The sequence below is a fragment of the Oryzias latipes genome, chromosome 12, assembly GCF_002234675.1.
Source record: "Oryzias latipes chromosome 12, ASM223467v1".
Classification (NCBI taxonomy): domain Eukaryota; kingdom Metazoa; phylum Chordata; class Actinopteri; order Beloniformes; family Adrianichthyidae; genus Oryzias; species Oryzias latipes.
Genome location: NC_019870.2, coordinates 10,336,907 through 10,350,300, shown reverse-complemented (window position 1 = coordinate 10,350,300; position 13,394 = coordinate 10,336,907). Strand labels below are relative to the sequence as shown.

The following is a 13,394-nucleotide window of genomic DNA, read 5'->3' as shown; positions in this document are numbered from 1 at the left end:
TATAAAGTAAGTGTTGTTTTTTTAGTCCAATTATTCTGTGTTTCTGCTCCTCTGCAGCCTCTGTGCGTGACAGTGAACAAAGATTAATGGCAGTCAATCTGCATGCCTGCAGATTTTACATGTGGGTGGATTCATGATAAAAAGCGAGGTCCCTATGGGAGTTTTTTCTGGTCTTTCATTGGTGTTTATTGTCAACAAGAAGAATGACCAGCCTTTTTCATCGCAGTACTAATTTAATTAGGTAAAAGTAGAAAGACCAGTGTGTTTGTGTGTGTTTTGTGGGAAATCGTCAGCTCTGTAGCCCCAACGGTGTAAGATGCACACAGATTAATGTACTGGACTGTTAGACACCCTTGCAACGATTCTCAGCAACGATTTTGCTCAATTTGCTTTTACTAAAATTAATCTAAACTCTAGCAATAAATCAACGAGTTGTGCTCATGAGCCAAGCTTATATTTTTCCAAGTACAAAGTTGACCAAATGGTTGATTAGTGTGTTGAATCTAGCTTGTTTTCAAACAAGAAAAACAGGAAGAAGAATAGCAGCATATTTTCTATTTTAAGCATATTTAATCCTATTAACAAAGTTAATTTTTTGCAGTAACTTTATTAAAAAGTGAAGATGGCAGACATAAGGCTAAAAATATCTTCCATTTTTTTGCGCTACTTAAACAAATCATAACATTTCCTCCAAACTTTTTTATGTTCCTATTGTTTAGTTAGCTAAGTAATTGTTGTAACGCTGTGTTTGGTGTGTGTCTTTGCACGGCAATGAATCTCGCTTATGTCCACAGCTGATGTGTTGCAAATCTAAAGCTGCAGCTTCTCTGGCAGAAAAAAAAAGTCACTTTGATGTGAATCTCAGGATTTTTCACATGAAAAAGAACTGTTGCAAAGCAATCTTAAGTTGAGGGGAAACTTTTAAAGAGCATGAAATTAAATGACGACATATAAGGTGTGAGCCTGTAATCCAATCATTCAATCTGAAGTTGCAAATTTCAAAGTGGCTCATATTTTGTTTGGAGTAACGAAGACAAATAAATGAAATTGGAACATGTTAGCTGACACAAGATAGCGCTTCTTTCAATTTAGAGCATTTAATAGCTTAGAGATGATTTTCTGCAATGGCAGAGACACAACATTTGTGTTTGTGCCGTGTGCTATGTTTGTGTGACCCCAGTGGACATGTGGTCAGTCGGCTGCATCTTTGGAGAGGTGATAAGAGGAACAGTGCTGTTCCTGGGGACTGACCGTATCCTTCCATCCGTCTCTTCTTTCTTTGGTGTTTGGTGCCATTCTAAAAAAAATTAAAAAAAATGGATTCTAAGGTAGAGAGAACTGAAGAGTGAGAACTTAAGTTAAAGGTAAAAGCATAAGATGTAAAGTGGAAGACTGGATCTTTCCAGTGAAAGGGATCTGGAGTGAAGATCGCAGTGGACTGATCTGAGCTGGCTCCCTGAGAGAACGTCAGGAGTGGAGAAGGTTATTTACACTTTTAACATGGAAACCCCCCCGAATTTTTTTTTTTTTTTTTTTGCTTATTTAGGAGGCAAAAAGAACTTAACCTCTGAAGACCCGGCATCCACTTAGACATCACATTTTGAGTTCACAGTGGTTAATTCTGCTTAACTGGGGCAACCCAATTTTGACCTGCGTGAGTGGAGGATTACGGTAGTTCAAATAGTAGCTCAGGTCTTAAGGGGTTACAGCATATGAAAAGCAAAATTTTCCTTAGCATCACATCAGAACAACATTTTTCTCTGCTTTTCCTCTACAACAGATTTCGAGGTGTTGTGGCTGGTGTTTTTGTGCTCCAGAAAAATAGCTTTGTGCGTGTGTGGTTGACTCTGAAGGATGGTGGGGTACTTTGAATTCCAGCTGTGTGTTGCTCTGAACCTTGACCTGCCACATTAGACATCGACCAGTGGAACAAGGTGATTGAGCAGCTGGGCACCCCTTCTCCAGAGTTCATGAAGAAGCTGCAGCCCACAGTGAGGAACTACGTTGAAAACCGGCCAAAGTATGCAGGCCTCACCTTTCCCAAGCTATTCCCTGACTGCCTTTTCCCTGCTGACTCGGAGCACAACAAACTCAAAGGTAAGAGAATGTTTTGGTTACTTTGCATAAGCAGATGGTGCATTATCACGTTAAAATTACATCAAGCAATACCTGAAACAATTTATTTTACTGCTGGGATTGTGTTTAAAAACAGCAGCACTAGTCTTAAATGTGGACAAGACTGGTGTAAATATTAATTATTTTAAGAAAATACAAAAAAAAACCCATGTGAATTAAAAAGATAAGACGATGCAACAACCTGCGATGGGAAGCAGTTCACAAAATTTTTCATTTTTTCTTTATTCTTTATTGCTCTGTACAAATGCCAATAGCAAGTATGATCTTACATAACAGTTTCTGCTGGCTGTCTTATTTTTTATCTGGCACATAAATTCCTAATAGAGTGTAAAAAAACATTGCAAAAACTAACACGTTAACTACAATAAATGAAATCGCTTCCACACATACTGATATGTTTAGAATATTTTGGTGTGATTCTAGATTCTAGATTATGTAATTTATGTGCTACAACTTTACTTTTACAAATAAAAAAGTCATTTTTAACAATACATTCTAAATGTCAATGCCACAAAATTCAAAAAGGGATTAATTTATCTCATTGATTATACTTTTTTATGGGTCAGGAATATAAGACATATTTGAAATAAAATGTTTAAAAAGAAGTTTATTAACGTTTTAAATTCTCAGTTGTCAAAAATGAAATTAAAGTTTAAATACAATTTTTTTGCTGCTTCTTCACCTAAGGAGAAAACAGAAAATTAACTTTCTGTTTTTCAGCATAAACGACTTTGACAGAAGAAAATCTTTTATATATAGGCTGCTGGAGTGACTGTTGTAAAGGAAAGGTGACTGGAGAGGCAGTGCAAAGTGCTTTTTTTTGTACATCTGAGTTTTTATGGGGCGTTGTGTTGTGTTTTCTCATTCCATTTGTTGTGGATAGAAAGATACTGATGAAATGCAAGAGAAAAGGCAAAACATTCAAATCTCTCAGGTTGCGTCAACTCTTGTACCTGTAAAGGCTCTCTGTTGAGCTCCTTCACCTGAGCTGCTGTGGAACTATTTTTGATGAAGGTCTGTGTGTGTGAGAGAAGGCCTCTGTTTATGTTTAAAGCAGTTTTTAGATCCGAAAAACCCAAAGTGTGCCTGATAAAAGGATGGAAAAGCTTCTAATAGACTGAAAGCAATGGTGAAACAGCAATCCGATAAAAACAACCCCAGAAACAGTTTAAAAGAAAACACAAAAATGGCACATATAATAAAAAAATAAGAAGAAAAGTAAAAAATAAAATAAAAAAAAAGCAAAAAGGTGAATGTTTTTTCTAGTAACTAAATATATATATATATATATATATATATATATATATATATATATTATTTATTTATTTATTTATAGTTACTAGAAAAATACACTAAATGTCAAAAAAAGAAAAAAAGAATCAAGTTTTTGCTTTAATTTTTATCAGGAATTAACAAAATATTAACAGATTATGATGTTTATTTGTAACGACCATTTTTGAAATCATACTCTGAGAGTACTAAAATATCATTCACCTCATTAGTGTTCTTTAATGTTTCCTGGGTTCAAAAGGCTGATTTTTCCCTGATGTCATTGAATGCGGTGAATATCAACTGTGCTTCATTGGTTTATATTTGCACCCACAGCCAGCCAGGCCAGAGACCTGCTGTCTAAGATGCTGATCATTGACCCTGCTAAACGAATATCAGTGGACGAGGCCTTACAGCACCCCTACATCAACGTGTGGTACGATCCGGCTGAAGTGGAGGCGGTGAGTCAGCTGTTTGTCTGTGGTTGGTGCTCAGTTCTGTCTGTGATTGATTGGTCAGGACACTCTACATCTATAGAACATGGGCAGATTAACCATCAGTGTCTCCTGGAAAAACTAAAAAGTAGACAAAAATGATGACTGGCCCTTTAAATATTTTTCAATCGTATTATTTGTTCTTTTTAATTTTTTTATTTTACATTTATCTTTAGTCAGTGATGTCGTTTTGGCATTTTCTTGTAAGGAACTGTCTTTTTAGTGTTACTTTAATGGTGGCCTTGAAGTGCAAGTCATTTGAACTTTAGTCTTAAAATCCAAAACAAACAACTTTAACACCACTTCGTTTGTAAAATGCCAATTAGGCCAATAATCAAGCATGGTGGTGGAGGGGTAATAATTTGAGCTAATTTGGTATAAGGTTTTTGTTTATTTACAGACATTTACTGCTTCCTAGAATTCACTATGGCTGCAATTTTCTACTTAAAATAAATGATCGCTGCTAATTTCTGCTAATTTATATGACATTTAAGGACATCTTGTTTTATTATGAGATCGTTAATTGACTGCTGTTGTATATAAATACTGCCTTATTGCTGAATGCATATGCAGATAAGAGGAGGAGAAACCCTTTTTTTTGCGTCTGATCTCTGCTGGCTGCTTGTAAAGGGAATAATAGCTAACTTATTCTTTAAAAAAAAAAAAAAAGCCACTCAGTTCTTTCAGAAGAACTTTTCTAGGTCGTATCTGCTCAGTTTGTGGGTTGAGTGAAAAAGAGAGGAGGATCATTGGGCTGAATGTGAGCCAGGATCATTATGAAACAGAGATAAAAGAGATTGAGTTGATGCCAGACAACATATCTGTGCTCTGGTCAATGAAATCATGTGGAAGAAGGATTGAGGCACTTTAACAACAATTTGTTCCTGACTGTGAAAAGCTTTAAATGACAAAAGATACATCTGTTAACATATTTTCTTTCATTTTTCCTTGACATTTAACTAAGTAAGTAAATATAAAAATGTAAGAAAGTTGTTTAATACAATCCAAATATTTAGGATTGAATACGATAAATTTCTCTTCTCTTTTAGATTGTTTCCTATTATGCTGCTATGGGCTAAACTGTTCGTTCTTCTGTTGATTTGGTGTTTACTTTATAACCTTGCTTGTGAATATGTGGTCTTTTGTGCCAGAAAAATATTTTCAGACTCAGTCATACACCATAACACATTATTTCAAATAATTTCAAATTTCAAAAAGGAAAAAAAAACACATTGCTATGTTCACCTGGCCTTCAGATACTGCTTTATTCTTGCTCTTCAACTGTTGAACTTCAAGTTCTGTTGCACAGCAACCTAACCTTGTGCATTTTTGTGTTGAATATGATTTTGTACCTAGTTTTGATAGCTTGCATTGATGCTAAAATGGACTGTTCTATCTCTTCTTTAGCCTCCTCCTCAGATCTACGACAAACAGCTGGATGAGCGAGAACACTCCATTGAAGAATGGAAAGGTGAGAATGGTTGTTTTCGAGACTTTACTAACCAACAGAACTGTTTTGTTTTGGGGGGTGAATTCTCTGACCTATCCCCCTTAATCTGTGCACCTTGTCAGAACTAATCTACAAAGAGGTCATGAACTTTGAGGAGAGAACGAAGAATGGCGTTGTGAAGGGACAGCCTTCACCTTCAGGTACTCTCAGTGCATAAGCCTAATCGCTCTGTAAGTGAATTTACTATAAACTTATTGGAGTTTCCCCTTGTAAATAGAGAAACCCATTGTGCTCTTGATCGTGTGTGTGTGTCCTGCATCTCTAGTGAAATATCGTTTAGTTCAATGGCTGTACTTTGATGTGTTTGTGAAACTGACACTAAAAAACTTGCAACTGTTAATCAACCAAACAACTTCCTGTCACTGAGGATTTCATGGCACTTGTTTCATTTGTGACACTATGTGATTAAAATATGTTATAACTTAAGGTTTGGGTTCTGCAGTTCCAGTGAAGGTCAATGTAAAGGAGGTACAGCCACAAATTTGTACAATTTTTAGAACTGATGTTCACTTTATCTACCGCAGGGGGGCAGTAAAGAGCCACAAAGAGCAGGCAGACTTCCTCTACGGATTGGAAAAAGCAGAACAGCAATACTGCAAAAAAAAAAATGTAATCTTGTCATTTGAAAAAAATTTTTATAGACATATCGTCTGGAATGCTTCTTTTCTTTCCAAAACGTACAACCTTTATCCTTTTCCACCCTTCCATCCTCTTGTCTATAAGAGGACTGGCTGGACTTTTGCTTCTGAGGCTGAGCACATCAGACGCAGTGCAGGAGTTGCAGACACGGGCATTTCACTGCAGCAGAGAAGGAGAAGGGCTCTGAAATTGAGCCCATCCCCGTTCACTTTATGAAAATCTGCACTGCTGTTAGAGTCTTTGCAAGTCATCCCACAATTCCATTAAAGTGAAACACCGATCCTGGCATGTAAGCCTTTTGTGATTCTGTGTTTAGTCAGTTAAAGAGATAAATATTCCACTGAACTGTACACACACACACACAAAAAACATCAGCATTTGGATGTTTTTTTGCATTTAATCTGTCCTAAAAACTTTGTAATTAATGAAATTAATACAGTTGGTTAAAGTGTATCACTGAAGACCTTAACATTCATGTTGTTCTGCAAAAATACTCGTAAAAAACACATCATTTTTATGTAAGAAAAAATGAAAATGCCTTGATGCATTATAAAAAAAAAGAATATTTTCACAAAAACTCTATTTAACCTTTTGTTAGCGACTGATGAGACTAGATTTCAATGTCCTTTTCCCCTTTTTGTTCCACTGCATCCTGTGCGAGGACGACTACCAATGATCAAATAATGCAAATTATGAGAAATCTCAGGTTTAATAAGTGGATAGTAAACTTTTCTGGATCTTCTGGATTCCTTGCCCCAATATTTAAGGGAGCCACCCTGCACCCATGCACTGGTATCTTGGACCTTATCGTTTTGGATCATGACCCAAAGCTCATGACCATGCAGCTGAGGGCAGGGTCTTAGCTTGATCAGTAAATCTGGTTTGGTGAAGCCAGCAGAGGAGGATCATTTTCAATAAGCAGATATGAAATCCTTTGATCAACTTGTAAGTAGAGGTCATTCCCCAATGCCCCTTCTTGAAAAAGGGACCACCACCCCTTATTTTCCAGTCCAGAGACACTGTTCTCAACCCCCACACAAATGAATCGGTTGTTTCAAAAGGGGCCCAAGTCCACAATTTTTCAAAATAGAGATATTATATGTTCTATGGTCTTCAAGGGAAAAGCTATCTGATTATGTGCAAAAAAGTCCCAAGTCTTTTGTAATGTATTGACTTTGTTTGACATTTAAAATGCATTAAGTGCAAAATTCCTGGACTTGGGCCTCTCTTGCATGGGTTTTGCTCTATCCCATAGATGGCAGCACTAGTTATCCAAAATGACAGCGCCCCTGTTTAATTCAAGAAGGGCCCAAGTCCAGAGACATTAGTTTGTTAGTCCACTGAAATTATAAAAGGGAGGTACTTCATTTTATAGCATTTGTAATCTATGAACTGGTGCTAAATCTGGGTAAAGTATTAATCATTTGGGGTAGCCTCCCTTTAAGCTATGCAATTAATATCATTTCCTGGAAAAACAAACCTCTTGGACTTGGGCCCCTTTTGAACTAACCGATTCAATTGTGCATAGGGGTTTTAACAAAGACAGCCCAGAAACCTGAGGCATTTGGTGCAAATCTCATCTATCCTCTGCGAAGTTCCATCCAGAGGCTTTCTGACTATTTTGATGACTTCAGTCCTTCTCCATGGCCTCCCGAACTCCCCCCAGGCTCATGTGTTTGCATCAGCAAAATATCTGCATCACAGCCTTTACATGATATTCTATTGAAAAATGACTGAAATAAAAAAAAAAAAAAAACAAAACAAAAAAACTCTCATGGATTAAACAAACTTTAGAAACCAAAAAAAAGGATAAACATGAATAGGAAAATGTTGGTTATGGTTTGTTTAGAAAGCTAATGAACTAAATCCCAAAACCAGAGAAATCAAGAAAACGCTCTGGAACAATGAAACCTTTGAAAAATATTTAAGTCAAGCAGTGAGGACTTTTAGAAGGTCAGGTTCCCCATTTAAATTAAAAAAAAAAAAACATTTTAGGAAGTTGTTTTTAAAAGAAAAAGTCTGGACAATTGTAAAGCTTGTTTTCTAAAGGGTAGAAAAATAAGTACTAGTTCAGCATTATTTATAATGTTATGAGACTCAAAATAACAAAAAAATACTAAACTAATTATAATAAATATATTATAAAAAAAGTAAAAGATACATGAGGCAACAAGGTTTTTTTGACTTGCGGAACCAAAAGAACCCAAACCTTAATCAGTTTGTCTCTGTTGTAGATGGTGTGATTGTGCCCCCTGGCTGTTGTTTTCATCGTTGGTGCCTCCCCGTGTGCGCTTACAAGAATCTCTCCCCCTGCCAGCACTCTTTTACGTTGTAACCCCCCCTCTGCTGTTGATTCCCTTAGCACAGGTGCAGCAGTGAATAGCAGCGAGAGCCTCCCTCCGTCCTCCTCCATCAACGACATCTCCTCCATGTCCACCGACCAGACCCTGGCCTCCGACACTGACAGCAGCCTGGAGACCTCTGCGGGACCCCTGGGGTGTTGCAGGTGACTAGCCGCCTGCCTGCGCAACCCTGCGTTCTTCCGTCGGTGAAGAACTATCTACGACAGAGGAAAAAGAAGAAAAAAAATGCAAAAAAAGGGAAAAATGATTATATTGAGAACAAAAACATGAGCTATGGAAACACAGAACATGAAATGCTAAAACCCAACAGCCTGTGCATTGTCATTGAAAACCAACAGTGGTATTTAAGCTGAAGTAAATGAGATATATGGTTATGATCCTCTAGTTGCTTTGCTTATATTACCCCACATGTCTTGTATATGGCATTCAAACAAAAGCAAAGGAACTCTTCATATATAGCACAGTGCTGACAGACTGATATTCCTTCCATTTTTGTTTAATGTGGCAAGGTGGGCTGCTGTTCTTCTTATCACCACGTTTCATTCTAATTTCACGTAATCACTGTTCCTCATCATCTCCATCCAAATTAAGGGAAGGTTGTCGGATTTGTGTGTTTTTACGCAGCGAGTCTTCAGGAGGCTCCCTAAAATACCTGTAAATAATGTAATTCTGTACAGCTCAAAGGAAGACGGTGTGGGACTGACGGCCAGTACTCTGGGAGTTTTCTTATTTTTCCTCCTACAATCACACACCTTGCCACATTACATCTCGCCCCCTCAGTTGTCCACGCCTATCGCTGTAGTCCTGCATGACTAGATTTAAACAATCTCACTGTATGCGTAAAAAAATACAGGCTTCTGTGGATGTACAATGTAAACTAACTCGACTCCAGACGTTTTTGGGGGGTCTTTTCTCAGTGAAATGTGGGAGTGTGTGTGTTTCTAGCCCAAACAGATCAATAGGGGTCAGAAATGAATGTGTTTCCTGGGAAGAGGTTAATCCTTTCTCTCTTTTTTTTAACCCCCTCCTGGCAGAATGTGAGCGCTGCCTCTATCTCTCCAAATGCTGGCACACAGTCCTGCATGTCATTGTGCTCCATTGTGATGGAGAAGGATGCATTTACCTGTGGTGTCATGGTAACAAGGTGACTTTAAGTCCCTTTTAAAACATGTGGAGAGGAATCAAAGACAGGTGAAGGGTGCCAACTCTGTAGTTTGGAGGTAAACACCCTGCACGTACAATCACACTTCATAAAAATTCAAACCTGGATAGAAAAGATCTCAATTTCTCTGCTGAATAATTCCTCTATAATTTTAAATTGGTAGATGAAATTTAAATACAATATGATATTTGTCCTTTTTTATATATTACAAATACATTCAGTAACAAGCTCTGTAAACTGGTTTTATCCTTCTTTCCTTAACACTACTTTTTAACCTAACTTTGGCCTCTCACTGTGTCTGGAAATGTAACTGCTGTGAAATTAGCTGATAATTATTTCAGTCATTAGAGTTTAACTTTTGGAGTTTTTCAAATCAAAACTTGCAAGCCTTCCCGCAGTTAAATGTCTACGTTACTTGTTTTCAGCAGATCTGGCAACAACATAAACCAAGTACTGTAATTAAGATGTTACCTTTTGTAGGAAAAAGCAAACATGGCAACTGTTAGACTTCAAACAGGCCTAAAGGAACATAAAACAAGGAAATAGGAGTGGAGTCTTTTTTATTTAAATAAATGGATAAAGAAACACTCAATGGTGCATACATCTCCAAATCTCTGTCTGATCTTTGATGGAGCCCTCAAACATGAGTTAGCTAAAAAATAAATTAAAACGGATGTTTTCTTTTTCAGTAATAAAGTCCTACAATTGGCCATCATTACTTCCAATTATTATTGCGACACAGTCTGGTTAACTTTTGAGACTTTTGTTCCTGCCATGCAGATTTTCACAAAATACAAGAAAACAGTCCGGATGTATTGACTATCACCAAAGTCTTTGCCATTTTACATGGTTTAAAAAATTGAATGGCTAATGCACATTTTGGCTTGCAAAAAATTGGACCTTTCTCTTCCATATTTTGTGTTTCCAGCACAGGGAAACTCTCCTAATGATAGATTTTAACAAGCTCCTTTCACTTGTGCAGCCTGCAGCTTGAGCACGATTCAGGAAACTGAGGTTGGTGTTCCTCTAGAATAAGCTGCTTTTAGCTTGGCTTTCTGGTCAGGGTCTGGCCTGGGGCAGAATTTCAAAAACAGGGTGCAACTTTGAAAATCTCTTTTTTTTGTGTGAAAATGTTAAGAAGAATTTCTCAGAAAGGAGTTCAGAGCTCCTTCACCACAGACACACACACAGTAGTGGTGCAGTTTTTCTGCAGGGTGTTTTGAATCATGTAACAACACAATTTTCTTGTAAATCTTGATATGCTCCTGGTTGCTGATTGCAAACACTGACACGTATTTATGCTTTTGTTGTTTTGTTTTTTTTCCTTCTGAATGTGAAGTTGATTTCGTTTTCCAAAGACATCCCTCAATTGAAACACACACAAGCAGATGGGTTGTCGGCACTGAATGTAAAAACGACCGATCTCACAAACACCTAACTGCAGCTCTGCTCAGTTTTAGATTTAACTACCAGCATTCAAGTCAAACTGTTTACTGGAGAGCTGGATTCTGGAGAATAGTTCAAAACAAAATCACATATTTGAATGATTTTGTGAAGGAGAACCAGCACATTTGTGTGTTTAGAAGAGGTGTGTCCTCGATGATGGTCAATGAAAGTACAGTTTAAGCTATGGATCTTTCTAATTTATGTCAAAAGTGACATGTTCTGTGTTCAGGAAGGATTAAATCTTGTTCTATTCGTAATCTGAATTTGTCATTGAGCCATAATAAATATTGCCAATTATTAAAAACATAAATGACTAAATGTTACGCATCTTGTGTTTTGGAAACTTTGCACTTGGTAAAAATAATCCCCTGAATTTTTGTATTTTATTTCATTGTTTTCACAACTTTTCACAAGTTTTACTGTAAATATTAACAATCCAACAATGCAATAAACATGTTATTGCACTCAGACAGGGAGGCAAGCTACTGCAGATTTTGGTGGTACGACGGTGTCCGGACAAAGATACCCTGTATAGCTCATCTGAATCAGGTGATGTTGTTCTGCAGTTCTTTTCTGACTCCTTCTCTTGTTTCTTTTTCCTCTGTGCTGTTTTAATGAATCATTTATTTGACATTGTCAAGTTATGGATAAAAATGTAAAAAAAAAAAAAAAAAAAAAAAAATATGGAACTGTATCTGTTTCACGCTGATCTTAAAGCTTCAGGCTATAGCGTTTCAAATAAAAGTAAAAACAAATGCAAATGGAAAAAAAAGAAATACTGAAAGCTGTTACTGTAAACACAACATTTTAAAGGAACTGTGTATGTACAAATAGTATATGTATGTGACTGAAAATAAACAAAACCTTTGACCTTGGATTATGGCTGGCTTTTAATTGTGTCCAGTTACCAATCCAGATTTTTTCCAGAACATATTGTTGTTTTGTATAACATAATGCCTAAGTTGTGTAGTTATCCATCGCATCTGACCAGAAATGATTCTGGATTGAAAGATGAGCCCCTTAAAGAGATTATTTTAAGGTGGATTTTGACATTAAAAGATTAGCAAACCCAAGATTGCAATAGTCAATTTGCATGGATGGTGTGTCATTTACCAGATAAAAAAATGGAATTCCCCAAAATTGTGAACTTGAACTGATTTTTTTTTGGTGCTTGTTGGCCATCGTGTACATTTTGTAAACATTAAATTAAACTTTTGCGTAGATAATTAAACCTTTTGTGTACTACCCGAATTAGAAAAGCTACATGCTTGTATGCAAGCTTCTCTAAACTTGAAAAGACAATACCTTTATCCATTATTTGTCAACTTTTACAGTTACAGTAAAGAGCCTCAGCGACAACTTTTGCTTTATCATTTCTATTTTTTTTCTTTGTAAAACACACTAGATCACACCCACGTTTCAAAATTTCCAAATAAAAGTGTGACCAAGAAACATTTTATAAGTGAATTAGTTGTCTAATCTTTTTGTTTAATCTATGAAGCAAACGAAGCCCCCTATCTTTCACATGAATCCTTAAACCAGAGCCCTGAACGAGCAAAGTCCTAAATTCTGCATTAGTTGTAGCCACACTGGCGACCTGTTCAGGAAGTACCCCGCCAACGTTCAACAGTAGTTGACTTGTCTCCAGGAACGTTGTAACTCTGAAGTAATTAAGTGGGTTCAGAAGATGGATGGAAGGATGGATAGATGGATGGATAGATAGATAAATGGATGGAAGGATGGATAGATAGATGGTGAGTGGGAGTGCTTCCAGATTCCAGTTGGCTCCTATTTTTTAGGAGTTTTTCCTTTCCGCGAAGGGGGGTCTAAGGGCAGGGATGCCAGTTTAGCTTAGTCAATTTGTTAGTTCAAGTTAGTATTTTCCTATTGAATTTTTTGTATTCATGATCCTTTTGATTTCATCGAGATTACTTTTGTTGTGAATTTGGGTTATACAAATAAAATTGACTTGAATGGATGGATAGATGGACTTGCCCTGTAGTTTCTAATGAAAATGTTGTTGTTTCAAGTTGCATGAACCGTTAAAGTTCTGCCTTCCATTAAGTACTTTTACAAAGCTTGTTTGAACACAAAAATATATATTTTATGTTCATTCTGGACTTTATTTAACAAGGATTTGAAACGCCTATATAAATATAAAAATAGACTATAAGGTGGGACAGTTAGAAGAAAAGTTTGGTTAGTAGCTTAAAGGTAAACGTGGGACTGGAGCTGTAGTCAATCCTGTTGTAAAAGGAAATGTAAAAAATGTTTTAAAAAAATGAAAAACCAACTTTGAAAGAACAAAAGCGTTTTTAGGATTTAAACGTGTGCATCACCACCTAAATAGAATAATTCCCCACAAAGGGGAAATT

General features: G+C 36.7%; 1 protein-coding gene across 7 annotated transcripts in view; it reads left to right on the top strand.

The window, feature by feature from the left end:
- Positions 1-11,896, top strand: part of LOC101168799 (mitogen-activated protein kinase 10) — a 36,027-nt gene extending 24,131 nt beyond the window's left edge. For 3 of the 7 annotated variants that reach the window (XM_023960631.1, XM_023960634.1, XM_023960633.1), the window contains exons 9-13: positions 1,915-2,097; positions 3,742-3,866; positions 5,307-5,370; positions 5,472-5,549; positions 8,416-11,896. In XM_023960631.1, coding sequence (XP_023816399.1) covers positions 1,915-2,097; positions 3,742-3,866; positions 5,307-5,370; positions 5,472-5,549; positions 8,416-8,558 — 593 coding nt within the window. In that variant the 3' untranslated portion in view covers positions 8,559-11,896. Of the gene's footprint in view, positions 1-1,180; positions 1,253-1,914; positions 2,098-3,741; positions 3,867-5,306; positions 5,371-5,471; positions 5,580-8,410 lie in introns of all 7 variants that reach the window. The other 4 variants (XM_023960632.1, XM_023960637.1, XM_023960636.1 and 1 more) reach the window with 4 other exon arrangements.
- Positions 11,897-13,394: the final 1,498 nt, after the last annotated feature.